The 27769-nt window shown below is 41.2% G+C and overlaps 2 protein-coding genes and 2 long non-coding RNA genes across 9 annotated transcripts in view; 1 reads left to right on the plus strand and 3 right to left on the minus strand.

Annotated features, from left to right (window-relative positions):
* The window catches only part of POC1B (POC1 centriolar protein B), a 102096-nt gene extending 90002 nt beyond the window's left edge, over positions 1-12094 (minus strand). Inside the window, exons 1-2 of one of the 4 annotated variants that reach the window (XR_007717726.1) lie at positions 11725-12050; positions 10952-11036 (exon numbers count right to left, since the gene is read on the minus strand). Coding sequence is in view for 2 of the 4 variants with exons in the window: in XM_050748576.1 (XP_050604533.1) it covers positions 10952-11036; positions 11725-11739 (100 nt within the window). In the remaining 2 variants the exon portion in view is untranslated. Of the gene's footprint in view, positions 1-10951; positions 11037-11724 lie in introns of all 4 variants that reach the window. The other 3 variants (XM_050748576.1, XM_050748577.1, XM_050748578.1) reach the window with 3 other exon arrangements.
* On the minus strand, positions 249-10709 carry GALNT4 (polypeptide N-acetylgalactosaminyltransferase 4). Its single transcript, XM_050748575.1, has one exon. The coding sequence runs from the start codon at positions 10369-10371 to the stop codon at positions 8635-8637; it is 1737 nt and encodes a 578-aa protein (XP_050604532.1). The 5' UTR covers positions 10372-10709; the 3' UTR covers positions 249-8634.
* LOC126930957 (uncharacterized) overlaps positions 11390-27769 on the plus strand; it is a 59674-nt gene continuing 43294 nt past the window's right edge. For 2 of the 3 annotated variants that reach the window (XR_007717729.1, XR_007717727.1), the window contains exons 1-2: positions 11390-11639; positions 12041-12160. This is a non-coding gene — a long non-coding RNA (uncharacterized LOC126930957). Of the gene's footprint in view, positions 11640-12040; positions 26899-27769 lie in introns of those variants that run through there. The other variant, XR_007717728.1, reaches the window with a different exon arrangement.
* Positions 23161-27379, minus strand: LOC126930958 (uncharacterized). Its single transcript, XR_007717730.1, has 3 exons — positions 27193-27379; positions 26895-27026; positions 23161-23257 (listed from the first exon to the last, which is right to left on the minus strand). It is a non-coding gene; the product is annotated as an uncharacterized LOC126930958 (long non-coding RNA).

A 27769-nucleotide genomic window follows, 5' to 3' on the forward strand; every position in this document is an offset into this window, starting at 1 on the left:
ATAGGGGCAGATTTCCCCCTTGCTGTTTTTGTGATAGTGAGTGAGTTCTCACAAGATCTGGTTGTTTAAAAGCGTATAGCACCTCCCCTTCTCTCTCTTCCTCCAGCTCTGGCCATGTAAGATGTGCCTGCTTCTCCTTCGCCCAGCGCCATGATTGTTAAGTTTCCTGAGGCCTCCCCAGCCATGTTTCCTGTATAGCCTGCAGAACTGTGAGTCAATTAAACCTCTTTTCTTTGTAAGTTACTCAGTTTCGGGTTTTTTTTTTTTTTTTTTTTTTTTTTTTTTAAGATGGAGTCTCACTCTGTCATCCAGGCTGGAGTGCAGTGGCACGATCTCAGCTCATTGCAGCCTTTGCCTCCCGGGTTCAAGCAGTTCTCCTGCCTCAGTCTCCCGAGTAGCTGGGACTACAGGCGCGTGCCACCACACCTGGCTAATTTTTTATTTTTAGTAAAGACAGGGTTTCACCATGTTGGCCAGGCTAGTCTCGAACTCCTGACTTCAGGTGATCTGCCTTGGCCTCCCAAAGTGCTGGGATTACAGGCATGAGCCACTGCACCCGGCCTGAGGTATTTCTTTATTGCAGTGGGAGAACAGACTAGTATATCCTACCTTCTAAGAGTCTACTAAGAAAAAATCCACTATGCTTCAGGTCCTGCTTCCTCTAATTATGACCCGAAGTTGAAGCCTCAAGCCTCTCTGGTCATCAATCATTGTGCAAACTTTCACTCCCATAATGCTATGGATATCCCCTTAAGCTGACCCTGGTACCCATGCCTTTTCTCCTCAAAATTTACCACTGGGCCACAACACCCACTAGATGATGCCTCTTGTATTCACATCCTCCTCTCTGTAAGTCCCTCTTCCTCCTTAAGTACTTAAACCTTGACTCTGCTTGTGGACACCAAGTTTCCTGTCACCTTTCAAGCAGCAATCATTTTCTCTTTCACATGTCACCTACTTCAGTCACAGTCTTCCTTTCCATTTCAACTCTGAGCACTATGAATTAACTCAACAGATACATGACCCCAGCAACATGTAACGCATTGTGGCAAAAGCGGGGAGTCCTAAGTGACAAAGCAGACAGAAATCTCTAATTGAGGAGCTTAAATTTCAAGTGGAAACGCAGACAAACGTATCATTTTTTAAATTTATTTATTTATATTAATTTTTTGAAGATGGGGGTCCTGCTATGTTCCCCAGGCTGGTCTCAAACTCCTGGGCTCAAGGTATCCCTCCTGCCTCAGCCCCTTGAGTAGCTGGGACTACAGGCATGCACCACTGTGCTTGGCTTTATATCATTTTAAATTGTGCTAAGAGGTATGAACGATAAAGCAGGAAGCTTTATTTTGTGTGGAGGTGGAATCTTAAGTTAGATAGAATGATCGGGGGCATTTTAAGTGGAGGTGTGAAGGACAGGGAGTCAGCCAAATAAAGGGTGAGGTGGTGAAGAACATTTCAGACCAAGGGGAAAATAGGGCCTCTCCAAAGACCTTTTTTCTCCTGCCTCCTCAGCCGCTCATTCTAAAAATCTTGTCACCAGCAGAACATGAACACTTCTCAAATCTCTGATTGCAACCCACCAGGACAACTTGCTTTCCTTATGACTCACTCACTTCCATCTCATCCAGAACTCCAAGACCCATGTTCTCATCCAGACCCATGTTCTCCATTGAGGCTCTCTTCTCACCATCTTCACTTCACTAACCAATTTATAACCTTCATTTCTCTCCTTATTCAATTATAATCTCCCTCATACACATAACGTTCAATCCCTTGACTCTGCCTCCTTCCTTCAAATTCCCCTGGCAAAAATCCCAAGCACTCTGCCTTTTCTGAGATCATAACTATACCAGTGAGAATTGCTGGTCACCCCAACCCCCAAACAGATTGGAAACACTATACATTTATGATAACTAAGTTTACATGAGTCTTATATACTCCAAAGCAGTGCATGATTCTCTATTAGTTTCTTCCTCCACTCTCTCTAATGACAATTTAATATTGTCTCTATCTTCAACATTTCTACCCCACTCCTAACCTTGGCTTTCATGATACCCTACTATAATGGCTTTCCCTCCTATCTTTCTGATTATTCTTTCTTAGGTTATTTTGCTATCTCCTCTTCTGATCTACAGGTTGGATATCTTCAATATTCAGACATGGGGTATTTGTACTCATTGCTCTACATTCTTCCCAGGTGATCTCACTCATTCCCATGACTCTAAATACCATTTGTATGCTAATAATTCCCAAATTTCTGTCTTGCCCAGACCATCACAGTAATTTGAAGACCACCATCCTAGTTTGAACCACTATCATCTGCTGGTATTACTATAATCCCCCTAAATGATTTCCCTACTAATAGTACAATCTCTGTATAGTAGCCAGAGTGGTCTTTTTGAGGTACAAATCATGTTATTCCCTTACTAATCCCTCCAACAATTTCCACCACTCTCAGAACAAAATCCTAAAACGTGTCAAGTTTCCTGTAGCTGCTGTAACAAATTACCACAAACCTGGAGGCATAAAACAACAGAAATTTGTTATCTCACAGTTCCGGAAACCAGAAGCCTGAAATCACGGTGTTGACCGGGCCACACTCTCTCCAAAGGCTCTAGGGGATATCTCATTCCCTCCCTCTCCCAGCTCCTGGTGTCTCTAGGCACTCATTGGCTTGTTGCTGTGTCACTCCAATCTCTGCCTCTGGCTTCACATGGCCTCCTCTTATCTCCTCAGTATGTTTTTTACAAGGACACGTCACTGGATTTAGGGCCCACACAGATAATTCAGGATGATCTCATAATCATTAAGATCCTTTGCAGACTTACATCTACAAAGACTTTTTTCCCCCCAAATAAGGTCACATCACAGGTTCCAAGGACTACGACATGGACACATCTTTTGGAGGGTCACCATTTAAACCCACTGTAGCTTCAAGGCCCTGCCGATGCTGTCTCTGCCTCGCCTGCAGCTTCCTCTCTCTTTGTTTACCAGGTTCTACCCATTCTGGCATTCTTACACTTTCTTGATCTAGGACAGCTCTTTCCCAGCCTTGGTCTTTGCCTATGCTATTCTCCTTTTAGTCTTTACCTAGCTAAGTTCTCCTCTGGTCTTCAGTTAATCTAACTTTCACAGGGAAGTATTCCTTGACCCCATAAATTTAAGGATGTCTCCACTGTTATCCTCCCTTTAAAAAGCACTCTATGGCTGGGTACAGTGGCTCACACCTATAATTCCAGCACTTTGGGAGACTGAGGTGGGAAACCCCATTTCTACTAAAAATACAAAAATTAGCTGGGCATTGTGGCATGCACCTGTAGTCCCAGCTACTTGGGAGGCTGAGGCACGAGAATCGCTTGAACTTGGGAGACAGAGGTTGAAGTGAGCCGAGATCATGCCACTGCACTCCAGCCTAGGTGACAGAGTGAGACTTGGTCTCAAAAAAAAAAAAAAAAAAAAAAAAAAAGCAGCATACTATTCCTTTCCTTCACAGCTTTGACTACGTTCCTTTGTTGCATCAAGTTGTACTGACAAATGGATTTGTGTTTACTTGTTAATATTTGTCTCCACCACTGGACCATGAACTCTTCATACCATCTCATGAAGCACATCTGCTTTCTTCCCCTCTTTATGTAAACCCAGAGCATAAAATGGCATCTGGCATACAGTAGCTTTAACTAAATAAGGGAGTAGTAAATAAATAGACTGCCTCCTCTTCCCCTTTTGAACAAGATTAGATAAATGCAAATAGACAGATTAGAATGGTGACCAGACACCCAAAGACACTGCTGGCCTGCAGTAGATATCACTCCTAGCCCAGCCTGGAAGACTGATAAAGCTTGGCACAAATGAAAAAGTAGTATCCCAAAAATTATTAAGTTAGAAGGACTTCTCTAATTTTCTTTTTTTTTTTTTTTAACATGACACAGCCTCAGGAGGTCCTGAAGACATGTGCCCTCTAATTTTCATTTCTGCTGTGGACAACTACACAACTCAGGAACTTGTTTCACCTTTTACAGTAATCTCCACCTCCTGTCCAAAAGGATTTATTGAAGTTTCTCTGAAATTTTAGGAAAACCTCCCACATAAACTTATTTCCAAGCCCCGCCTAACACTAAGCAGACTGATTCATTGATATATATAACTTTCTTAATTCTGCAAATTACAAAATGATTCAAGTATTATTAAATACTAAATCCTACTAGCCTGTTCTAAAGTCTAGCGTGCACAGAGGCATGCAAAGAGGTCTAGCATGCAAAGAGAAATCTTTTCTGAGACATCCGAAATTCTCCAGCCTGCTTTTTTACCTGAGGTATTTTTTAAAAACTGAGATATTATTTAAATACCATAAAATTTAGCCTTTTAAAGTACACCAGTGTTTTGCCCAACGTTTGCACTTTTATCACTAATTCCAGAACATTCTCATAATCCCCTACCCCCTGCCACCTGCCAAAAATTCATCTCTGTTAGCATTCTCTATTCCTCCCTTTCCCAGACCCTGGCAAACACTAACGTACTGTCTCTATGGATTTTCCAGTCTTTTTTGTACTCGTGAACCCGAAACACAGAGAGATGAAGTGATTTATACAGAGCTGCAAGTCACTTAGTAAGAGAGTAAGGTTAGAATACAAGTATTTGCAGGAACTTTTAAGTGTATAAAAATTAGTGAAAATATGTTTAGGTCACCTATATATATGCTAAATGCAGCTATAAGACCATCTGATGTTAGAGTCCTTACAATAGTCATTCTCAGGCAGTGTGTCTGGCCAGGGAGAGACAGGGGTATAGGGATTTAGGAATCACTAAAGAGGAAGAGACATGCCACTGGTGGAAGGGAATTGCATTTATGGACCAGGGAAATATGAGGATTTGTTGTTTAGAGGACAGACATTTTTCTTTTCCACCCAGGGTAGTGAAATTGGTGCTAATATGTCCAGGTGCCCATTGCTTCCTTTTATAGTGGTCCAAGTGGGCCCCAGAGATCCCTGATCATTTCTAGTTTGCTCATGAGTAGTTAATAAAATAATAGTACTAACACCCCTTCAGAATACTTGCTGATTAACTACACGTTGTAAAATAATATGGGAATTTTGACTTTTTAAATATCTACTGTCTGAATTTTCAAATAAGTAAAAGAACTGCAAGCTGAACTTACTTCCATTGCCATTATAAATATATACACAGGAGTACGTTCCCACAGGCTAAAATAATCAAAATCTATTTGCAAAAATAATCAGGCGCACTTTTTATTTTATGTCTTAATCAACATTACAAATACAAAAGGAAAAAAGTCAGAAACAACTCATCACAGAGAAAAAAAATCATTCAGAAGAGATTAATCTGAACTTTAACATTCTTTGTGCTCATTTTAAAATTATTAAAACAGGAATTCAAAAGGACAAGCAAATAAAAACCAAGTATTTTGTTAATTAAAATTGAGACCTTAAACCAACTAAGACCATACAACTTAAAAATAAGCTGTCTTCATCCTAGAAAAGTTTCATTTGCCATCATATAATGAATATGTAGGAACTTACTAATGGGTAAGTAAACAAATTTTCTTTTACAAACAAGTTATTTTGAGTGATAGAAATCCTCCTAGTGACTAGATTTTTTTTTTTAATGACTAAAAACGCCTATTTAGATAGTCCATGTATCCACAGAGTTGGACACTAAATGACATAGTGAACATTTAAAGTTGAAACTCCTTGTCTACCAAATATTTTCCTAAAACTGTTTTTAAGCATATACATTAACTTAAAAGGTCAACTCTTAATTGTCTACAACAAAAGAGAGCTTTGGTACTAATAAATTCAAATTAGGGAATCAGTTTTTTTAAATGTAGAATTACAGAGTATTTTTGGAATTAAATTGGAACGTGCCTAAATATGAAAATGTGAAAGTCCCGCTTTTCTGTTATGCACTCATGAGGAATGAACAGCCTAACTATACTGGATTATTGACATAAATAAAGCACCACTGTAAAATCTCTTCCTAAAAGATTGCTGGGTCACACCTAGCAATTTAGGGCAAAAAGTCAATAAAAAATTAAGGTACTTTATTTTTTAAAGCCTCATTTCCCTTTTGATAGGAGCATCAAGATACTAAAATAAAAATAATGTAGTAAGTACTTTCAAAATATAACAATTTTAGTTATCCCATATAATAGGGGGCTAACAAGAAAACAAAAAAATAAATAAAAAGAGAAAATTTAAACATAAGTAAAAAATAAAAAAGTATTTTTAAAAAGCAGCCTGGGCAAAAGAAGTGGGTGGGTTTAGGAGAATCCCTTTTGAAAAACTCAGAGCATTATTATTAACCCTTCTTAAATTAAATGCAGGGCCAAGCATGCTGCATGTGGAATCTGGACAATTCGTTGATAAACTTTAAGGCTGCTACATAACTTACAGAAACTATGAATGCATTTTCATTTTACGAGGCAAAAGAGAAAATATTCAAGATTGCATAGCAATTTTATTTTTTCAAATGGTTATCCTAAAGAATTTCCTTAATTCAGATTTTGCAAAATTCTTACTCTCCAAGTCATCAAGTAAACACTAAAAGCAACTTTACTCGTGAATACAGTGGACTCTTTACGAAGCATGCATTTTTCATAAATCTAGGCCAAAGTGTACTAATTGAGATTTAATTCTAAATTCATCCTGTGATTTCTGGATATAATATTGGTATAAAACCAGTAAAAATACTTAAAAAAAAAAAACCTGTTTACTTCCCGAATAATTTAGTTTTGGAAATATTTATATTCTTAGTCAAAATACTACTTTTAGAGTCTAAAGGTTTTAAAAACAAAATTGGTTCAACAATTATCAAAATGAAATGACTATAAACACTGACTAAAACTTCTTAACCCACAGAAGTAAACCACTTCAGGTGAGTTCCGCTCACTTAATTCTCTCTTTTTTTTTTTTTTTTTTTTTTTTTTTTGAGACAGAGTCTGGCTGTTGCCGAGGCTGGAGTGCAGTGGCAAGATCTCGGCTCACTGCAAGCTCCGCCTCCTGGGTTCACGCCATTCTCCTGCCTCAGCCTCCCGTGTAGCTGGGACTACAGGTGCCCACCACCACGTCCAGCTAATTTTTTGTATTTTTAGTAGAGACGGGGTTTCACCGTGTTAGCCAGGATGGTCTCGATCTCCTGACCACGTGATCCGCCCACTTTGGCCTCCCAAAGTGCTGGGATTACAGGTGTCAGCCACCGCGCCCAGCCTCAGCTCACTTAATTTTTAAAACCCATTTCTCTTCTCCAGCTTCACAAGTGGATTGAACATTGCTCAACTGCTCAACAAAATTACCTATGTCAAAAGTGAAAAAGATAAAAAGTATTGTAAAGATTGCACAGTGAGTGAATCTGGGAAGAATATGCTGTATAATCAACATTTCAGAGCTGAAAGGGATATTTAAGATCCAATTCAGCACCCACATTTTACAGATGAGAAAACCAAGCCCAAACACATCAAATAACTTGACCAAAGTCACATTCCTCAGCTGAGCCATTCATTCATTCAGTCATTCATTCACCCACTTCCTGAAAGCGGCACTTAAGTGCCAGGCTCGGTGCTAGAGACGGAAAGCAGCATTCACAACTGCCAAGGCAGTCTTTTTTCCTTGCATTTTAAAGATAAATTCTTACATTTCCTGATCAGCAGAATTCGTAGGAGAGTTCCACAGCCTTGGCAGAACCTAGCCCACTTTCAGTTTCACACATTTTAATAAACATAGTTGGGTTTAACTTCAGAGAGGCCTCAATTGTGTTTACTTTAAATGATTAAGCATTAACAAAGGGAGGCATAGTATTCGGAATGAGTCCCTTTCTAGTACATTCATAACTTAAGGAAGTGCAATCAGAAAATGCCCTGCACACACAAACACGTACACAGACAGGACAGCTTACAAATCAAGAGGAATTTGAGGTATTAATATATAGATCAGTGAAGTCCAATAGCTCAAGTTTACAAAGTATGGAATGTAAGTATCTCCCCATTTCATTTAGATATGGGTACGTCTGCATGTTAAAAAGGCCTCCAAACTCACACTCAAACAAATGCCCTCTTCCAATTACACGTATCTCTAAAACCAGGCCTTTTGCATTAAGCTCAATTTTCTTTCTTTTTGATTAGAAAAAAAAATTAAAAAATAAAATCTAAAATTTAATGTGCTGGCTGAAAAAGAAATTCAAATTCTATGTAATGAAAATAGCAATAGCTCCAACTGCACATTCGTGAGTTTTGTTAAAAAATGGGATGTGCGGTGAACTTACCCATCAACATAAATCATACCTCATTTTACTTGGACCTTTACATTCTTTAATATTAAGTCTGGCACTTAAATGTCTTGTGTGTTTCAATTCACAGTCAACTTCTTTTAAGAAGAGACCATATTGACAAAGCTCTTATATAAAACAACCCATATAAGTAAGGCACTGTGAAATATTAAACAGCAGCACTCTGGGTACCCAGTTTCAGTGTGGTATACCAAAATGAACCCCAGCTTTCCAGTGCTCCACAGACGACTGCTAGGTGGCTTTTGATAAAATAAACTACAATCTTCACTGAGGCCCTTCAGGCTCTTTGACTTTCTTGACACTATTGTCAGCTCATGACGAAAGTGCTGTTGTGCTCTATTTCTCAAAACTCCAAATTTGATTTTTATCTAGAGCATCACAAGTTCTCATTTGTACATCAGGTCGGCCCTCCGGTGTCCGATAAGCACTAAGACACAGTCCTGAGTGTGGGTGAAAAATAGTTCCATCTTCTTTAAAATGCCAAATAATGTTTGCTGGTACAAGGAACCCATCTTTGGGACAATTTTGCATTCCTACATAATTTTTTTGCTCAGGAACCTCTGCACATAACTCTGTCACAGAATTAAACCTTATTTCTTTGTTTGAAGTATATTCAAAGAATTGATTGCCTCCTTGACCATGGCATCCAAACAGTGAAAGGTTAGCACCTGTGGGGTTGTTGTCAGGAGAATTATAATCTAAACATTCAGAAGAGATCCCTCTACTGCGAATAGCCCCATGCCAGCCTGGCCTATCCTCTGGAACATGTAAATTAGGAAACACGTTTTTCAAATACCAGTCAAAGCTCTTGCATCTCAGCCGCTCTCGTAGTAATTTTCTTTCAGAAATATCACCATAAGCTTCTTTTCTTGCTGGAGGGTTTCTATTGTAGAAGTGCTCTTTGTACTCATCCATCCAAACTTCTGCTACCCGAGCAGTATTCTGTAGGAAATTGGGGCGAGCATACGGTGCCCGCTTGGGGAACACATGGCCCACGTGGGAACACGGGTGGATCTCCAATTTGCCACCACACTGCCACACCCTAAAAGACAGTTCAAGGTTTTCACCTCCCCACACTTCCATTCCTGTGTCATATGTTCCAAGGTACTGAAAATATTTCTTGCTGACAGCAAACAGTCCTCCAGCCATGGTGGGTGATCTGATGGGGTCAATTCTTGATATCCGCCTGTCCCTTTCGTGTTTGGGGACAGAATGCCACTGAAATGTTAAACGCCAGTCAAACCCACCAATCATGGGCTCCCCTGTCTGCATATAGAATTCAAAAGTATTCCAATCAATTGTGTCTATAACAGGACACACAATTGCTGTTTCATCTCTCCCAATCCTTTCCAAAAGCGGTTCCAGCCAACCAGAATTACACTCACAGTGACAATCCAGGAAAGTGAGGACGTCCCCAGTGGCGAAAGTGGCCCCAATCAGACGGGCCCTAACCAGCCCCTCTCGCTTATTGGTCCTAATCAAGCGTACTCTATCAAGATTGCTGATGTAACTTTCAAGTTGCGTCTTCAAATAAACTCTGTCACTCAAGTCATCCACCAAGATGATCTCTTTCAAAAGGACCGCAGGAGAAGTTTCTAAAACACTGTGAATAGTACGGAGCAAAGTCGACCAGGCTTCATTATAGAAAGCAATGATAACAGAGGTGGTAGGAAGTGTCCTATAGTTGAACTTCTGGGACTTACACTCATACATTCTTTTATCCTCTATGTGTCGATGCAGGGAAATTCTGTCACTGAGGTAAATATTGATGGCATATCTCTCAATGAGTTCTTCTTGCTGCTTCAGTTCACCCTCGTTGAGTTGGAGTTTGCTGGCTTTCCCCCACTCCCCAGGTGCATGGGAATCTGCAGGGGGCTTCTTATAAAGCGGTCGAGACAAATCCTCTGTATTTTTCTGGAGGTCTGAGAGCCTTCTTGACCCCAGCTCCCTGGCACGGCCGGCTCCTGCGGAGGCATGAAAAGTGGAGACCAAGAGCTCCACGAAGATATAGGCCACTGTTAAAAACGCCAGCAGCAGGCAGCTCTTGCCTGCCCAAGTCCACCTCACCGCCATCCGGATTCTCAGGGCTGGGGCGTAGACGCAGCCACCCAGCCACCATGCAGGGGAAGGGCGGCGGAACCCACAGCTCGAGCTCAGGTACTTCCCGGCAGGTTCTTCCTTTCATGCAGGCGCTGGGCTTCTTTCCAGCCACCCGGGCTTTCCAGGGGTCACCTGAGCCCTCTCGGTCCTCGGCCTCCGGCACGGCCCAACTCCTCTCTCCCCACTTCCTCCTGCTCGGCTCACAACTTTTCACGAACTCTCCAGCCAACACCCCACCCTCCCCGGGCCCAGGACAAACCCCTCCCCTGCCCACTCACTCCTCCTGGTGGTTAGTTTGCGAAAGTCGTCCGCCAGGCCTGGACTGCTGGATACGAGACTCTTGGCCGGGCCGGGGGCCGGGATGGCCGAGGGCCGGGATGGCCGAGGGGGCCCCAGCTGCGCCCCGCCGCGCTGGGCCCTCGTCTCCGGGTGCTCTCAACCCCCATACAGGCCCCTAGCCGTTCTTCTAGGGACCCTGCCCGGACAGGAGGAAAGGTTTCCGGCCCGTGGAGCTTTTGTCTCATTACAAAAGCAAAACAAGAATAAGACTTACCGAGTTGCTTGCCGTTGGGGCTGAAGTCCAAGGAGGTGATCGCAGCTTTGTGGCCTTTGAAATAACGCTCCAGAACGGGGTCCTCCTGGAAAGGAAAGTCGTCAAGTTTTGAAAGCCGCCGCAGACCTCGAATTCTGGGGGCCGGGATCGACGCTGCCACTCCCCCGGAGTCCGGCCTGGGAATGGCCACCCAGGCGGCGGCTTGGCTGGGCGGCGGAGCCGGGCAGCAGCCCACCCACGGGCGCGGCGCCCAGTCCGGCTACAGGGAGACGCCGGCGCCAGCTCTCCCCGCAGGGCCGGCAAAACGCTCTGTTCGCGCTCCCCAGAGTCCAGCGCATCTTAGGAGCCGCGGCCCCTTTGACATGCACGTTCCCGGGCCCCGCCCGCTGGCACAGGGCAGGCAGGTGCTAGGATGCGCCTCGGCTTTGGTACTTTTTTTTTTTTTTTTTTTTTTTAAATACTTCCCAGGTGATTCTGACGTAGGCGCTCCACGGAAACCCTCCAAGAATTCTGGGGGCCGTGGGACCGCCCGGCTCAGTCCGGAGCTCCGGAACTCGGGGAAGAGCGCCCGGGAGCTGGGTCTGGTTTCTGCACTCCGTCCGCCCCGGTGGCAGAGAGTGAGATACGGACGCCCCGGGACGAGGGGCTCAGGACCCGGCTGCGGACACCTGCCTCCATCTCCCGTCAGGTGCGGGTTCGGCCCGGACCTGGCTCCGCAGCCGGCGGGACAGGCTCCGGGGAGGGATCCCCACGCACTTCCAACCCGTTCTTACCGTGGCTGAGGCCATCGAGGGGGAGTGGTCCGCCCCAGGCTCCTGCGGGTGGGGGAACCCGGGGAGGGGAGGGGAGGGGATGGGGCAGGAGAGGGGACCGTGCGGCTCCCGGAACCGTCTGCCCAGAGCGGCAGCGCCTCCCGGTCACTACAACAACGGCGGCCCAGTCAAACCCCGCGCTCGAAGCATGGCTAGCCGAGCCCCGAGACACCGCCAGCCCTGTAAAGAGCGGACGGGTGGGATGCTCCGGTTCAGTTGTGGCTACACACCAAAGCCATGTTTACTAACACTCGCGTTCCCTGTGGTTTGACATCAGGAAGCGGGATAGTAACCAGGACGGGAATAAGAGCGAAGAATGGAAGGGAGTTGTGAGCCTGTGATCGATGCAATCAGAGCTCTATTATGTTTTAAAGAGACAGCACCCGTGACGTTTAAGGTAATCCCCTGCCGCTAATTTTGTTGACGTAAAGCTTTGAAGTGGGGCAGCTTGCTAGTTATTAATATACTAAAAGGAACTAAATCCCCGGAGGGCGGATTTGAATTTATTTAACCACTGTTTTTCCACACAGTGCCCTGCGGGATATTGATATAGATGCTGGATGTGCGTGATGAATGAATGAGTGAATGAATAAATGTCGTGCATACACTTAATAATGTTCTGCGATATGTTTCCAATCTCATTTGCTGATTTGCGTATACCTTAGAGCACTAAACTTTTTGGAAACATGGTTTTTGGTTTGTTTTTTTTGTTGTTGTTGTTGTTATGAGACCACCTTTCTACAGCAGACTTTGTCACACATAGTATCATTTGTGCTTCAGTCAAACAATGTAGTTGGTAGAATTACAAAATGTTTTCAATGTTTCCAAGTTATAAACTTGATTCCTAGATATTGGTCTTAGAGGTCACACAGGCAGTTCTTCTAATTCCAAGTCCATATCCTTTTTTTTTTTTTTTTTAACCCTGCCTCAAAGTGTGTTCTGAGCTGAAAATTACATATAGTGTAAAGATCCTTAGCTACATCAAAAGGCATGATAGAGCACAGCTGGTAAGATATGTGTTTTATGCAAATGAAAGGTATGCTACACACCTTAATTACAGATTCCCTAGTTGTCTAGTGATTGAGTTTAATTTTATTAAATATGGTACTTAACAACTAAACAGGTAGGCTTTAGATTACAGTGTTAGTTAATTTAAGTATACACTTGTTAAATATCTGTTGTATGTTTGGCCTTGAGGGACACAATGATGACTAAGATATTTCCCCTACCTTCAAGAACTCAGCAATCTAGGGTTGATGAGTCTCATGCTTTAGCATTTCTAATGTTGATTTGGGGGCCCCATTTCCAGAGATGCTGAATCAACATATACAAGGTGGGATCCAGGGCCCTTCTGATGTAACAAGCTCCATAGATGATTACTATGGGAGTCTCAGCTGTCTATGTTGAGAAACACTACATGAGTCTAGGAGATGATATGTTGAGAGTGTTGATACCAGCAACTTGTCAGCAAACTGTTGCAGGACTCTTAGTTTTGCTACATATTCCCAGTTTAGGCTTGACTTATTTTAAAAGCCTGCCAAATATATTTAAAAATTATTTTTAAATAATGCTGGATACTGGTGGGAATGTAAAATGATGTAGCTCTGTTAAAAAAATTTTCAGTTCCTCAAAAAGTTAAACCTAAAATTACCTTATAATCCAGCAATCTCACTGCTAGGTATATCCCATAAGTATTGAAAGCAGAGACTCCAACAGATGCCAGTGTTCAAAGCAAGCATTATTTACAATAGCCAAAAAGTGGATACAATCCAAGTATCCAACAGATGAATGGATAAACAAAATGTGTGTGATATATACATATAAGGAAATATTATCCTGCCATAAAAAGAAATGAAATTCTGATACAAGCTACAACATGGATGAACCTTGAAAACATTTTGCTAAGTGAATAAGCCAAACACAAAGGAGCATATTGTATGATTCCACTCATATGAGGTACCTAGAATAGGTGAATTCGTAAGGACAGAAAGTCGAATAGAGGTTACTAGGGCTGGGGGTAAGGGAGACTGGGGAGTTACTGTTGAATGGGTGTAGAGTTTCTGTTTGGGATGATGAAGTTCTGGAAATAGATAGTGGTGATGTTTGCACAACATTGTGAATGCCAGTGAATTGTACACCTAAAAATGGGTAAAGTGGTAAATTTCATTACAAGTTTTTCACCACAATAATAAAATAATAATACCAGAAGCTGAAGAGTAATCAGGACCTCAGTATTACTCATAGCCATGTTGTATCTAATATTGGGCAGAGCAGAAGCAGAAAAAGGAAGAAGTTGGAGATTTAGAAACTAGCTCAAAAGAAAAAAAAGTATAGATTTTTATTTAACTGTTTTAGTAAAAGTTTAGTTTTTACTTTTTTTCTCAGTTATCAGGAAACACATGTTTTAAATTTAAAAGATGGGAGGGAAACTACCTATTACTCCTATCACCTAACGTTTATCTTAAAAAATTTGTCACCTACTGATATGGTTTGGATTTGTGTCCCCACCGAAATCTCACGGAGGATTGTAATCCCCAGTGTTGGAAGAGGGGCCTGGTGGGAGGTGATTGGATCACAGGGGTGGATTTCCCCCTTGCTGTTCTGAGTGAGTTATCATGAGATCTGGTTGTTTAAAAGTGTGTAGCACTTCCCCCTTTGCTCTTTTCCTCCTGCTCCAGCCATGTAGGATGTGCCTGCTTCCCCTTTGCCTCCACCATGATTGTAAGTTTCCTGAGGCCTCCCCAGCTATACTTCCTGTACAGCCTGCAGAACCATGAACCAATTAAACCTCTTTGCTTTGTAAATTACCTAGTCTCAGGTAGTTCTTTATAGCAACGTGAGAATGGACTAATATACCTACCTATGTTTTCACTACATGCTAGGACTTTTCTAAGTACCTTACAGATTTTGACATTTAGTGATCATAACAATCTTATTAGAGATGTGCTATTATTACCATTTCCGTTTTATAGATGAGTAAATTGATATGCAGAGACATTAAGTTACTTGCCCAAGGCACACTGCTAGCTAGGAAGTGGCAGAGTTGAGATTTTTAGACACTCGCAGTGTGCCTTCAGAATCCACTCTCTTAATCACTGTCATGACTTTTGTGTGATTGCAAGTGTACTATAAATGTATAAAACATTGCATTTTTGCCAAGATTTTAATAATAAGTTTTACAAAATGAAAGTAATATCTCCTTTATTTTCATTCCACTGTCCTCACTTATTACTCTAAACTGCCCTTCCCATTGTTCTTTTCCATAGTTGATTTTGTTCTTTTCTGCTTTTCTTCACCTTTGCAAATAGTAAAAGCTGAGAGGTAGAAATTTGGAAATGTGGTCTAAGTTGGAGAAATTTTTTCTAACCTCAAGCCTAATTCCACTTGCTACAATGATTATTTAGACCTCTCTGGATTGCAACCTAATCATTTATATGAGTGGGAGCCACAAGCAGGATCAGTATTTAAAAACCTACAAGGTTTTACTGCAGGCCAGGTACTAAGTAGGATAAACCGACCTCTAATTAGCCCTTCTTTTCCAGTTCTCCCAAAACAGAAATTGAATTTATTTACTTGGGCATTACAAAGAGTTGTTTTTATTTTAGCACTGGTTCTTCCTTGGTCTACAAATTTGGAAATTCAGCGTAGTACAAAAGTGCCATCTACTGTTCACCTTACTATATAGCACTTGGAGTGAACATACTTTGAGCCTGTTTACAGGCAGGGGAACTCCCTTATTGATACACTTCCTCCAAAGTATAGGAGAGCACATGGAAAAGTACAAGATGGGTTTGAATCAATAATGCATTACATTTTTGAAAACTGCATGATTCATTTAAGTCAACATTCAGTCTCCAAGTCCTATCAACTACATCCTCAACATATATATATATATATACGATGGGCTGCCTAGACTGGCCTTGAACTCCTGAGCTCAAGTGATCCTCCTGCAGCAGCCTCCCAGGTAGCTGGGATTACAGGCATGCTCCTCACCATATATTTTATCTTCCTATCTTTCTGTCCAATGGCTCCTGTCACTCCACAGACCCTGCCTTCTGCCTTCTAGAATATTTCAGTAACACCAACTTGCTTTCTAACTTCAAAATTTCTCCCCTCCACCTGTCCACCCTGCATTTACCAACAAATTACATAAGATTCACCAGGGTAGCTTGCTAAAAGTAAAGATTTTTAGTCCTCACCCCAGAGGTTTTCATTTAGAAGGTCTAGTGTGAATACTAGAAATCTATTTTCAAACAAGCTTTCTAGGTGATTATAATATGCATCAACATTTGGGAACCACTGGCATATCGTGCCATAGATCTTCTTTAAAATGCATTTTTAGTTCACTTTTAAATGCCTCAAACCAAGTCCTATTTTATATCTAACCACTCATCTCCCCTGGGCCAGTCCTTAAGCCATTGCAGTTAACTACGCCCTTTGGAGCCTTTGCTAGAGCTGTTTCTGTACTCGTGAATGCCTGTGCTACTGTCTTGCTCCAACTTATACACAAAGAAATGTATCTCAGGGAAGATATGTTTATGTAAAATCCTCTTTCTCTGAACCTATTCCTCCTTATAAAAATACAACTTACTATTTTTCCTTTGGGTCCTGATGGTATGCAACTTAGAGTTCTACTTAGCACTATTTTATGTTGCTGCATTTACATCCACATTATGTTTCTGTGTCTACCAGCACTTACCATAGTGAAAGGTCAGTAAAGATAAGAACTGCGTTCTACTCATTTTAGTATCACTCTATAGGCAGCACAATCTGTGACACATAGTAGAGGCACAGTAAATATTTTCTGCATTGATTGAAAGCTGACATTGTGGCTAGTCAGCTCTATATTTACTGAAAAAGTCTACAAAATAAATAGAAAACATGATCATTGTCCTCCAATAGTTTAAAGTATTTTGTAATTTTATCAATACACTCTATTTGTACATTATGGGGTACATGTGAAATTTTGTTGCATGCATAGAATGTATAATGATCATGTCAGGACATTTAGGGTATCCATCACCCGAGGATTTATCATTTCTATATGTCAGGTACATTTCAAATTGTCTTTTCTAGCCATTTTGGTACAGTGCATTATTGTCATCTATAGTCCCCTGATTCTGCTATCAAATATTAGAACTTATTTCTTCTATGTAACTGTATGATTGTACCTGTAAACCAACCTCTCTTCATTTCCCTCCTCCCACCCACACATCCTTCCCATTCTCTGGGAGAAAGAGAATCTACCATTCCCCTCTCTATCTTCATGTGATCAACTTTTTTAGCTCTCATGTATGAATGAGAACATGTAATGTTTATCTTCCTGTGCCTGGCTTATTTCACTTAACATAGTGTTCTCCAGTTTTATTCATGTTCCTGCAAATTACGTGATTTCATTCTTTTTCATGGTTGAATAGTATTCCATTATATATGTGTATATATATATATATATATCACATTTTCTGTATCCATTCATCCCTTGATGGGGATGCTTAGGTCAAACAGCTTAGAATCTAATTAGGGAAATAAGACTCACCACATGAAACAATCAATGAAAGTTATGTGAAGCAGTAGGTCAATCATAACCATGGGAATGTTATAAAATATATAATAACCATATTATTGTATTTCAATAGTGTCAAATGTACTTAAGACATTTGATTGGTCTTTGGAAATGTTTTTGTATCAGGAAAGACTTACAGGGGAAGAAGGACTTCAATTGTGATTTTTTAAAGTGGTAGAATTAGTGGATTAATGGTTGCCAGAGACTGGGGGAGGAAAGAATGGGGAGGGATTACTAATGAAAAAATGGAAACTTTTTAGGGTGATGAAAATGTTCTGGAATTAGTGGGGTAAGTTTACAACTTGAAAGTACTAAAGACTACTGATTTTTACATTTAAAGCCACTAGATCAATGGTTCTCAAACTTTAGCGGGCATCAGAATCATCCAAAGGACTTGTTATAATGCAGATTCTACTCCAGAGCTTCTGTTTCAGTCTGTCTGGAATGGGGTGCAATAATTTACATTTATAGTAAATACAGGTTCCTAGGTGTGATGCTTATGCTGCCAATGAACCATCCTGTAACAATCAGCAGAGTAAACAAAAAGGTAGTAAGGAGAAACACAGAAAGTAGAATGGGCTGGGCGCGTTGGCTCACGCAGTGGCTCCCAGCACTTTGGGAGGCTGAGGTGGGCGAATCACCTGAGGTCAGGAGTTCGAGACCAGCCTGGCCAACATGACGAAACCCCATCTCTACTAAAAATACAAATATTAGCTGGGCGCAGTAGTGGGCACCTGTAATCCCAGCTATTCGGGAGGCTGAGGCAGGAGAATCGCTTGATCCCGGGAAGCAGAGGTTGCAGTGAGCGGAGATCAAGCCATTGCACTCCAGCCTGGGTGACAGAGCGAGACTCCATCTCAAAAAAAAAAAAAAAAAAAAAAAAAGGGAAAGTAGAATGGTGTTTGCCATTTGCCAGGGGCTGCGGGGAGAGAAGATGGGGAATTATTGTTCAATGGATGTGTGGAGTTTCAGTTTGCGAAACTGAAAAAGTTCTGGAGGTGGACGGTGGTGATGGTTACAAAACAATGTGAATATATGTCATATCATTGAACTACACACACTTATAAATGGTTAAATGGTAAATGTTATGTGTATGTTATTTCAGTGAAGATAATAGGGGTAAAGTGTTGAAAGAATGCACATTAGTAAAGGCATCACAGTCATGGGATGACCTTCAGTACAGTGGAAGCCTGGTTCCTTATAGGACCATACTAGTACGTGGCTCAGGGGTTGGGGATCCCTGTCCAAGACCACTCTATTTGCTGTGGCTCTGCCTTCCAGTCATTTTCTATCCCATTATTGTGTTTTACTTTCTTCATAGCCCTTGCTAGTTCCTCTGCCATGAATGCTCTTCCCCCAAATGGAAGGCACTGCAAAAATTGATAGATTCTGGCATTATTGGAGTAGCAGCAGTAGAAACATAAAGAGATATTTGTTTGGGTATGGCGTAATTAAAATGAGCAGGGGAAGGGGGGCAGGAAAAAAAAAAAAAAACTTAGATGCTGTCCTTGGTCCTGAACCAACAGTACCTGGTGAATGGCTATCTTACATATTCTAAGAATCTGGTAACTTATGTTCTAGGGCTTAGACTTTCATTTTTCCCTTTTTACAAAAAAAAAAAAAAAAAAAAAAAAAAAAAAAAAAAAAAAAAAAAAAAAAGCCGTAGCTTTTAGTGTCTCCAAAAAATGTCAAATCATGGTAATAATTTACAATTTACCTAGCCAATTCCTTTTATTTTGACAGTTGTAATAGGTTTCTACTTACTTTTCCCACTAGAAAGAAAAGAGGGTACATTCCTCCATTCCCTCTCCATCTCAATCCTAAGATTATGCATTTGAAGGTCAGTTTATGTGAAGCATCACTCAGACCTTCCAAGTGACTATGATGAGAGAGATGAGGGCAAGATGGAATTGATGATGGCTAGCAGGTATTGGCTAAGATGTTACTCCTCAAAGAGGCTTCCTAGAGTCCCCAACCTTTTAGCACCAGGGATCAGTTTCATGGAAGACGATTTTTCCATAGACAGGGGAATGGAGGTGAGGGATGGTTTCAGGATAAAACTGTTCCAGCTCCGATCATCAGGCATTAGATTCTCATAAGGAGCACACAACCTAGATCCCTGCATGTGCATTTCACAATAGGGTTCATGCTTCTGTGAGAATCTAACACCTCTGCTGATCTGACAGGAGGCAGAACTCAGGCCGTAATGCTGGCTTCCTCGCCTGCTGCTCACCTCCTGCTATCCAGCCTCGTTCCTAACAGGCCACAGACCAGTACCGGGTACATGGCCGAGGGGTTGGGGATCCCTGTCCTAGACCACTCTATTTGCTGTGGCTCTGCCTTCCAGTCATTTTCTATCCCATTACTGTGTTATACTTTTTTTCACAGCCCTTGCTAGTTCCTCTGCCATAAATACTCTTTTCCCAAATCTTTTCAAGACTCACTTCTTTCACTTCACTTAGTTCTTACCACATTTTCAAAATAAGCCCTTCCTTTCGTTCTCTATATCATTAAACTTTCATTTTTCTTCAAACACATATTCCTCCCAGCTAAAAAAGGGCAAAATATTTGATAGACATTTCACCAAAAAGGTATATAAATAGCCAATAAGCACATGAAAAGATGCCCAACATCATTAGGCAATAGGGGAAATATAAATCAACATCACAAAACCTACTTCACACTCACTGTAATAGCTATAATCAAATAGCCAGATAATAGCAAGTGTTGGTGAGGATGTAAAGGAATGGAAACTCTCATAAGTTGCTGGTGGGAATGTAAAATTGTACAACTGCTTTATATCTAGGAATGGAATTGCTGAGCCCTATGGTAATTCTTTTGACTTCATGAATTTGGGAGTTCCTTTAAAAGTTAAATATAGGATTACCCTATCAGTCAACAATTCCACTCCTAGGTAGGTACCTGTGATAACTGAATACATATGTCCACATAAAAATGCAGACACAAATGTTCATAGCAGCGTTACTCACAATAGCCAAAAGGGGAAACAATCCAAATGTCTATCAACTGATTAATGGGTAAATAAAATGTGCTGCATCTATACACATTTATATGCCTGGCAAATAAAAGGAATGAAGTACTGATTCATGCTACAGTGTGGATGAAACTTGAAAACACTGTGCTAAGTAAAGAAGTCAGACACAATGTATGATTCCATCCATATAAAATGTTCAGAATAGCCAAATACATAGCAACAGAATATGGATTGTTTGCCAGGGACTGGCTTCTTGTTGGGGTGATGAAATATTCTGGAATTAGATAGTGGTGACAGTTCTGCAACTTGATAAATGTACTAATAAACCACTGATTTTTATACTTAAAAAGATATTTTTTCTTTAAAAAAGCGAGCATGAACAACCACTTATCTCTCCCTGAAATATACATTCTCTATGAGTAATCCCCATGAGAACGAGGGCAAAACCTGCAGAGGGAGTATGTCAGAACCACCTGTGGGACCATCACCAGGATATAAACTCCGTGAGGGCAGAGACATTCTCTTGGTAATCCACCATATGTCAGAACAATGACTGGCACATAGTAGGCACCCAATAAAATGTTGTGACTTAATGAGGGACTAAAAGAGGAAGAGATAATATCTGTGTGAAACAATTAGAGAATTTTTAAAAATCTTAAAAGTCTTCACTGTGTATTACAATAGAGTTGTGATTTTAGTAGAAAGAAACCAGATTCTTTTAAAGATTGGTTCTTCTATCTAAAAAGAAAATTCCAAATCTCAACAATTTCTAACATAATATATGAATATATTTTAAACTTGGCCACCCTAGGGTTTCTTCTCAGTTATAAAAATTACTGTAGTTTACTCCATTTAGTGATTTTTTTTTTGGGGGGGGGACAGCCTTGCTCTGTCATCAAGCTGGAGTGCAGTGGTGTGATTTCGGCTCACTGCAGCCTCCACTTCCCGGGTTCAAGCTATTCTCTGCCTCAGCCTCCCAAGTAGCTGGGGCTACAGGTGCACACCACCACACCCAGCCAGTTTTTGTATTTTTTAGTAGAGACGGGGTTTCACTATGTTCGCCAGGATGGTCTCGATCTCTTGACCTCGTGATCCACCCGCCTCAGCCTCCCAAAGTGTTGGAATTTCAGGCATGAGCCACCGTGCCCGTCCCTCCATTTAGTGATCTTGTACAGAGCCATTTTCATTGTATTTATATTACTGAAGAAACAGCTTTTATTCTATAACCTTGTAACCTTGCTCACTAATTGGTGGCCCACTGACTGAAACAAGTCCACTGATATGTTTTGTTTGGTCATTAATGTGTTCAAACATTCTTTAAAATTTAAACTCCTATAGGTGAGCCAAATATTCAGTTTGACTCAGTACACTTCCTTCTGTTATTTTTGTACACGGTCTGATTCACAGGCCTAAATGATCTCTCTGGCCCTTTGTATCAGTCACGAAGGTCTAAGTTATGCTGCTGAAACAACCCCGAAATCTCAGTGGCTTAAAACAAGGAAGTCTTCATGTCTAAAACACCAAAAGCAACGGCAGCAAAAGCCAAAATTGACAAGTTGGATCGAATTAAACTAAAGAGCTTCTGCACAGCAAAAGAAACTACCATCAGAGTGAACAGGCAACCTACAGAATGGGAGAAAATTTTTGCAATCTACTCATCTGACAAAGGGCTAATATCCAGAACCTACAAAGAACTCAAACAAATTTACAAGAAAAAAACAAACAGCCCCATCAAAAAGTGGGCAAAGGATATGAACAGACATTTCTCAAAAGAAGACATTCATACAGCCAACAGACACATGAAAAAATGCTTATCATCACTGGCCATCAGAGAAATGCAAATCAAAACCACAATGAGATACCATCTCACACCAGTTAGAATGGCGATCATTAAAAAGTCAGGAAACAACAGGTGCTGGAGAGGATGTGGAGAAATAGGAACAATTTTACACTGTTGGTGGGATTGTAAACTAGTTCAACCATTATGGAAAGCAGTATGGCGATTCCTCAAGGATCTAGAACTAGATGTACCATATGACCCAGCCATCCCATTACTGGGTATATACCCAAAGGATTATAAATCATGCTGTTATAAAGACACATGCACACGTATGTTTATTGCAGCACTATTCACAATAGCAAAGACTTGGAATCAACCCAAATATCCATCAATGACAGACTGGATTAAGAAAATGTGGCACATATACACCATGGAATACTATGCAGCCATAAAAAAGGATGAGTTTGTGTCCTTTGTAGGGACATGGATGCAGCTGGAAACCATCATTCTTAGCAAACTATCACAAGAACGGAAAACCAAACACCGCATGTTCTCACTCATAGGTGGGAACTGAACAATGAGATCACTTGGACTCAGGAAGGGGAACATCACACACCGGGGCCTATCATGGGGAGGGGGGAGGGGGGAAGGATTGCATTGGGAGTTATACCTGATGTAAATGACGAGTTGATGGGTGCTGACGAGTTGATGGGTGCAGCACAGCAACATGGCACAAGTATACATATGTAACAAACCTGCACGTTATGCACATGTACCCTAGAACTTAAAGTATAATAATAAAAAAAAAAAATCCCATGTAACTCAGTCCAATGTAAGTTGGCAAAACATTCCAACCATGCAGAACTTAGATAAGTTTCAGGCCAATTGTTGATGGCTAAATTCATTTTTTCTTTACAGAAAAGAGAAAAAGAGACTTGTGTATTAATAATGCAGAGTCTTTTATTGAAATGTGCTGTAAATAAATGCTCAAGGAATACTTATTTAAAAAAAAACAAGGAAGTCTTCTATTTTCTGCTCACATTATGTTGCCATCAGAATTCAACTAAGGGCTCAACTCTCAGGTCCTTGTTATCCTCACTTCAGGACATAGGCTGTCAGCGAAGCCACTATCAGAAACATTATTGGTGACTGGCAGCTAGAAAAGAGAGCAGATGATTCCCACGATGGCTTTCTAAGATTTCCTTGACCAAGGAAAGTCACATATCTGGTAGAGAAATATAATTCTCCTGCACGAAGAAAGTTGTGGAAAGTTACACAGTCTAACACTTGGAGGAATTTGGATTGAATATTGAATGCAGTTCATGCCTTTTAATAACTTGGCAATATCAAGACCTTTTCTACATGAAAAGTAAGAAATGTGTGTCAGTTTTTCAGGCATTTTTATCCCTCAACACACATGAAAGTTCATGCACTCAGAGCTTTGATTCTCAGTTGAGGCCACACACCCCTGGATGAAGCAAGTGATGGGTCATAATCTTTATTTTGTTTTGGGGATAGAGATTGAAGGCAGAAAACATAGGCTTGAGGTTTTTTTTTTAAATTTATTTTTATTTTTAAATTATTTTAGAAACGGAGTCTTACTATGTTGGCCAGACTGGAGTGCAGTGTCTATCCACAGGTGCTGTCATATCTCATTGTGGCCTTGAACTTCTGGGCTCAAGTGATCCCCCCACTTCAGCCTCTGGTGTAGCTCAGACTACAGAAACGAACCACCATGCCTGGCTTGAGATTTTATTCTATTTTTAAATAAAGGCCCCACAGGTGATTCTGGCATACTGCTCCAAGATGTTGTGTCCTCATTCTCACAAGGATTACTGATTTAGAGGCTCACAGCTTTCTGAGAATGCACAGATTCAGATACATAACTAAAGATCAGAATGAAAACATTACAACCCAGACATCAATGATCAGTAAAGGATTCAGCTATGCTGTTTGTGAAAAAGTTAAGTACTAGCACGTTTTCAAGTTAAGATGAATAAGTAATTGGGAAAAGAGAGGAGACTGGAAATTTCCATTAATTTCCATAAAATAAGTGGCATTCATTTTAGAATTTAGCACTACAGAAGTAATGTAGATATTATTACCATCTTCTGCCCGACAGATCGTGTTTATTGCAAGTTAGAGCTATATCCCTCCATCTCCTGACCTTCCTAAGGGTTAGGTAAACACTCTTATCAAAAGAGGGAGAAGGGACACAGGTCAGACGGCGGCATTGTGGTGTCTTTGCTTCTCCAGCCTCACAGACCTAGTCTGAGTCTCATGGAGAGAAAGGACTCAGGAAGCAGCAGAAGCAGCTGGATTTTAAATGGAGCCTGGTGAGACAGTTGGGCACAGGCTGCTATGCTTGTGTAACCTGGAGGCAAAGTAGGAAACAGACTGGCAGAGGATTCATCCTTCTTCTAGGTCTGCATAGACCAGAGCATGGTGTGGACACAGTGAAGACTGCAAAGACTTTACCTTGCTGGATTGTGGTGAACTACCCAATTCAACAGAGTAATTTAAACTAATGACTCTCAACCAGAGACAAGTTTCCCACATGGGACATTTGGCAATGTCTAGAGACACTTATGGTTATCACAACTAAGAGTGTAGGTGCTACTGGCATCTGGTGGATAGAGATCAGAGATGCTGCTAAACATCCTACAATGCACAGAACAGCCTCCACAACAAAGAATCAAGCCCAAATGTTAAGAATACTGATACGAGAAACGCATATTTAAAGGAAAGCACTTAGTATAGTGCCTGGCATTTGTTAAATGCTTAATAAATGTTGATTCACCATGAGTTGATCTCCTGGTGTCCATAAGGTTTTCAATAATTGTCAGTACCCTAAAATGAATCATATATAGTATACCGAGATTTCTTCATTACAAGATGTACTTTTTAAAAATCACTTTTTAAATTTCTTGAATTGGTGTGAGATGTAGTAATTGATATATTTTCCCCTAAGAAGCTGTTATCAAATCATGGTGCATATCAGTTGATGGCATCTTAAAGCCCTGAAAAAGGGCCAGGAGCTGTGGCTCATATCTGGAATCCCAGCTCTTTGGGAAGCTGAGGCAGGCCTCACTTGAGGCCAGGAATTCAAGACCAGGCTGGCCAACACGGCAAAACCCCATCTCTACTAAAAATACAAAAAATTAATCAGGCGTGGTGGCGTGCACCTGTAGTCCCAGCTACTCAGGAGGCTGAGGCATGCGAATCAATTGAACCCAGGAGGTGGAGGTTGCAGTGAGCTGAGCTGGTGAGATGGTGCTGCACTCCAGCTTAGGTGACAGAGTGAGATTCTGTCTTAAAAAAAAAAAAAAAAAAAAAAGCCTCCTGAAAAAGCTAAGCTTCTAGGTTTCTATTACCTGTATTAGAACAGGTGTTTTTGAAATACTACCTGGGAATGTGATACAGTAACCTATTCGTGTATAAGCTGACTTATATTCAGAACAAAAGAAAATAAAAAACATTAACTTTGGTAGAAATCCTAGACAGCAAGCATTTCTCCTTTCTTTTAGAGATGACAACCAAAGGTCCATGAAGGCTTATTTACTGGCTCAACTCTATGCAACTAGTCAGCAACAAAGCCACACCTACAAGTCAAGGGTCCAGAATTCCAGCTCAGGTCTGCTCCTCAGATAACTGCAAATGTGTACTCTTTATTCAAGTTGTGCTCAGCAAGAGGTTGTTACTCTTTATTCATCTATGTGACTAGTGATATTTTCTATGGAATATGATTTTGGTCCTCAGGCTATGTTTATATAATCATTCCATCAATGTTATTGAACATCTTACTATGGGCCAGGTAGTATGTTAGGTGTTGTACTTATAAAGATAAATAAAAATGGCTACAAGGGTGAAAAGCTCACTTACCTTCTAGGCCCAAGTGGATAACAAAACTGATTGAGTTGGGGTTGCCAGATATAATATAGGGTGCCCTAACTGAATTGCATGAATTGCATCGGACCTACTTATACTAAAAAATAAAAATAAAATCGTTGTTTATCTGATCTTCACATTTAAACAGGCTTCTTGCATTCATATTTGCTAAATGCGGCAACCCTAACTAGCTGGGAACCGGGGAGAGCTGGAAAGTACATGCTTTATCTAAAGGGAGCAGCTGCTACCTCCCCTCCCGACCCCCTCTCAGGAATCATTGCCACAAGGCATGCAACCCCAGTGAACTCATTGAAATTATCATGATATACTGGAAATCCAGGACTCTAGTTAAAATCTCCCTAATTTTAAAAGTTGTAAACTGATTTGAAAAAATTTTAAAGACTATGTGGGCCAAAGGAAAAAAAAGAAAATAATGTCTGTGGATTTTGATGGTGTTTAAGCCACTTCCAAAATAAGACTTCTCTTTCTTACCTGAATGTGGAACCAGTTGAGCCATACAGGTTTCAGGCAGATTAAGGTCAAAATGTCAACTTCAGTACTGATGATGTAACCATAAAGGATTTGGCTTAAGTGTACAACCAAATAGCCTTGCTAGAAAGCTCCCGAATTGAACTAACCGTCCTCCCCACAAATCCAGCCCTTCACCACAGCAAGATAGAGCTAACCCTCCAGTCAAGAGAGCAAACTAGAATATTCCCCTCCTTGCAGATAACACAAGTATGAAGAGAAAGGAGAGCAGCAAAGGCTGTGCCTGGTCCCTTCCAGACTTTCCAGATAACTCTGCCCCACAGGAGGACAGGGAAAGCCAAAAGAGAGAAGCCAGGATTGTTAGTCCTGGAAAATGCCTCCATATAGAAACATGAGCCAGAGAATAAATCACTCACCTCTCCAACCAGTTGGATTTGGTCCCTGAGTTCCTAGTTTTGTTCACCTGACTCAGTCCCTGACTTTTAAAGTCAAGTGCATCAATATGCTGCCAGTACTTTGATGAACATCTATACAGCAGTGAATTCCACCTGGGGTAAAGTATTCATGTAGGTTAGGATGCTACAGAGGGACTCTGTTTTCTTTTTTTTTTTTTTTTTTTTGCTAAGGCCTCCACATATTAGGTGGTCTGTACTCTTTCTTCTATGGGAAGGGCTAGGATACCTAAACGGGAGTTTCAAGGAGGGGGCAACAAACCAGTTTTGTGGCTCTCAGCAAACATCCATCTCAAAGGTGAGTTTGGAAATAATGGAGACTATGTCAGTGTGTTTGTGTCTCAGGCCTACTTCCCACGCCTATGGGGGAAGGGTGGGACTTATCTCTCTCTTCCCTCAAGCCTGCTAAGAGGAGATTAGACTATATTCGAGATAAGTACCTCAAGCACAGTGACAGCCATGCAGCTCATGCCTGTGAAATCAAAAGGCAAGAGGCTGCAGCTGGCTGGCTGCTCTGAGGGCAGAGAGAAAAGACCAGACTGCTTTTGGAACAGACTGTTCTCCCACTGATGATGGGGACAAAGATGCATGAGTGTATCTCCAGGACTGGATGTGAGCTGCATGGCAGAAAAAGAGCGCAGGTCTGCAGCCTGGGAAAACCCAAAAGGATGCCACAAACCCAATCGGAAGATGGGTCGTCGGGGCCCCAGGAGCTGAGAAAGGAATAAAAATGACAGAGAGAGAACACAGCTGCCCAATGAGGTCCTCAGAGAACCCACAGAAGTGCCCATGAGAACAGTTGTCTCTGGGACTCAAACCCATGGAGAGGTGCTTTTAAA

This window comes from Macaca thibetana, chromosome 11 (genome assembly GCF_024542745.1).
Source record: "Macaca thibetana thibetana isolate TM-01 chromosome 11, ASM2454274v1, whole genome shotgun sequence".
Classification (NCBI taxonomy): domain Eukaryota; kingdom Metazoa; phylum Chordata; class Mammalia; order Primates; family Cercopithecidae; genus Macaca; species Macaca thibetana.

Coding starts and splice junctions, on each gene's coding strand:
- GALNT4 (XM_050748575.1), bottom strand. CDS start 10,371: ATGGCGGTGAGGTGGACTTGGGCAGGCAAGAGCTGCCTGCTGCTGGCG.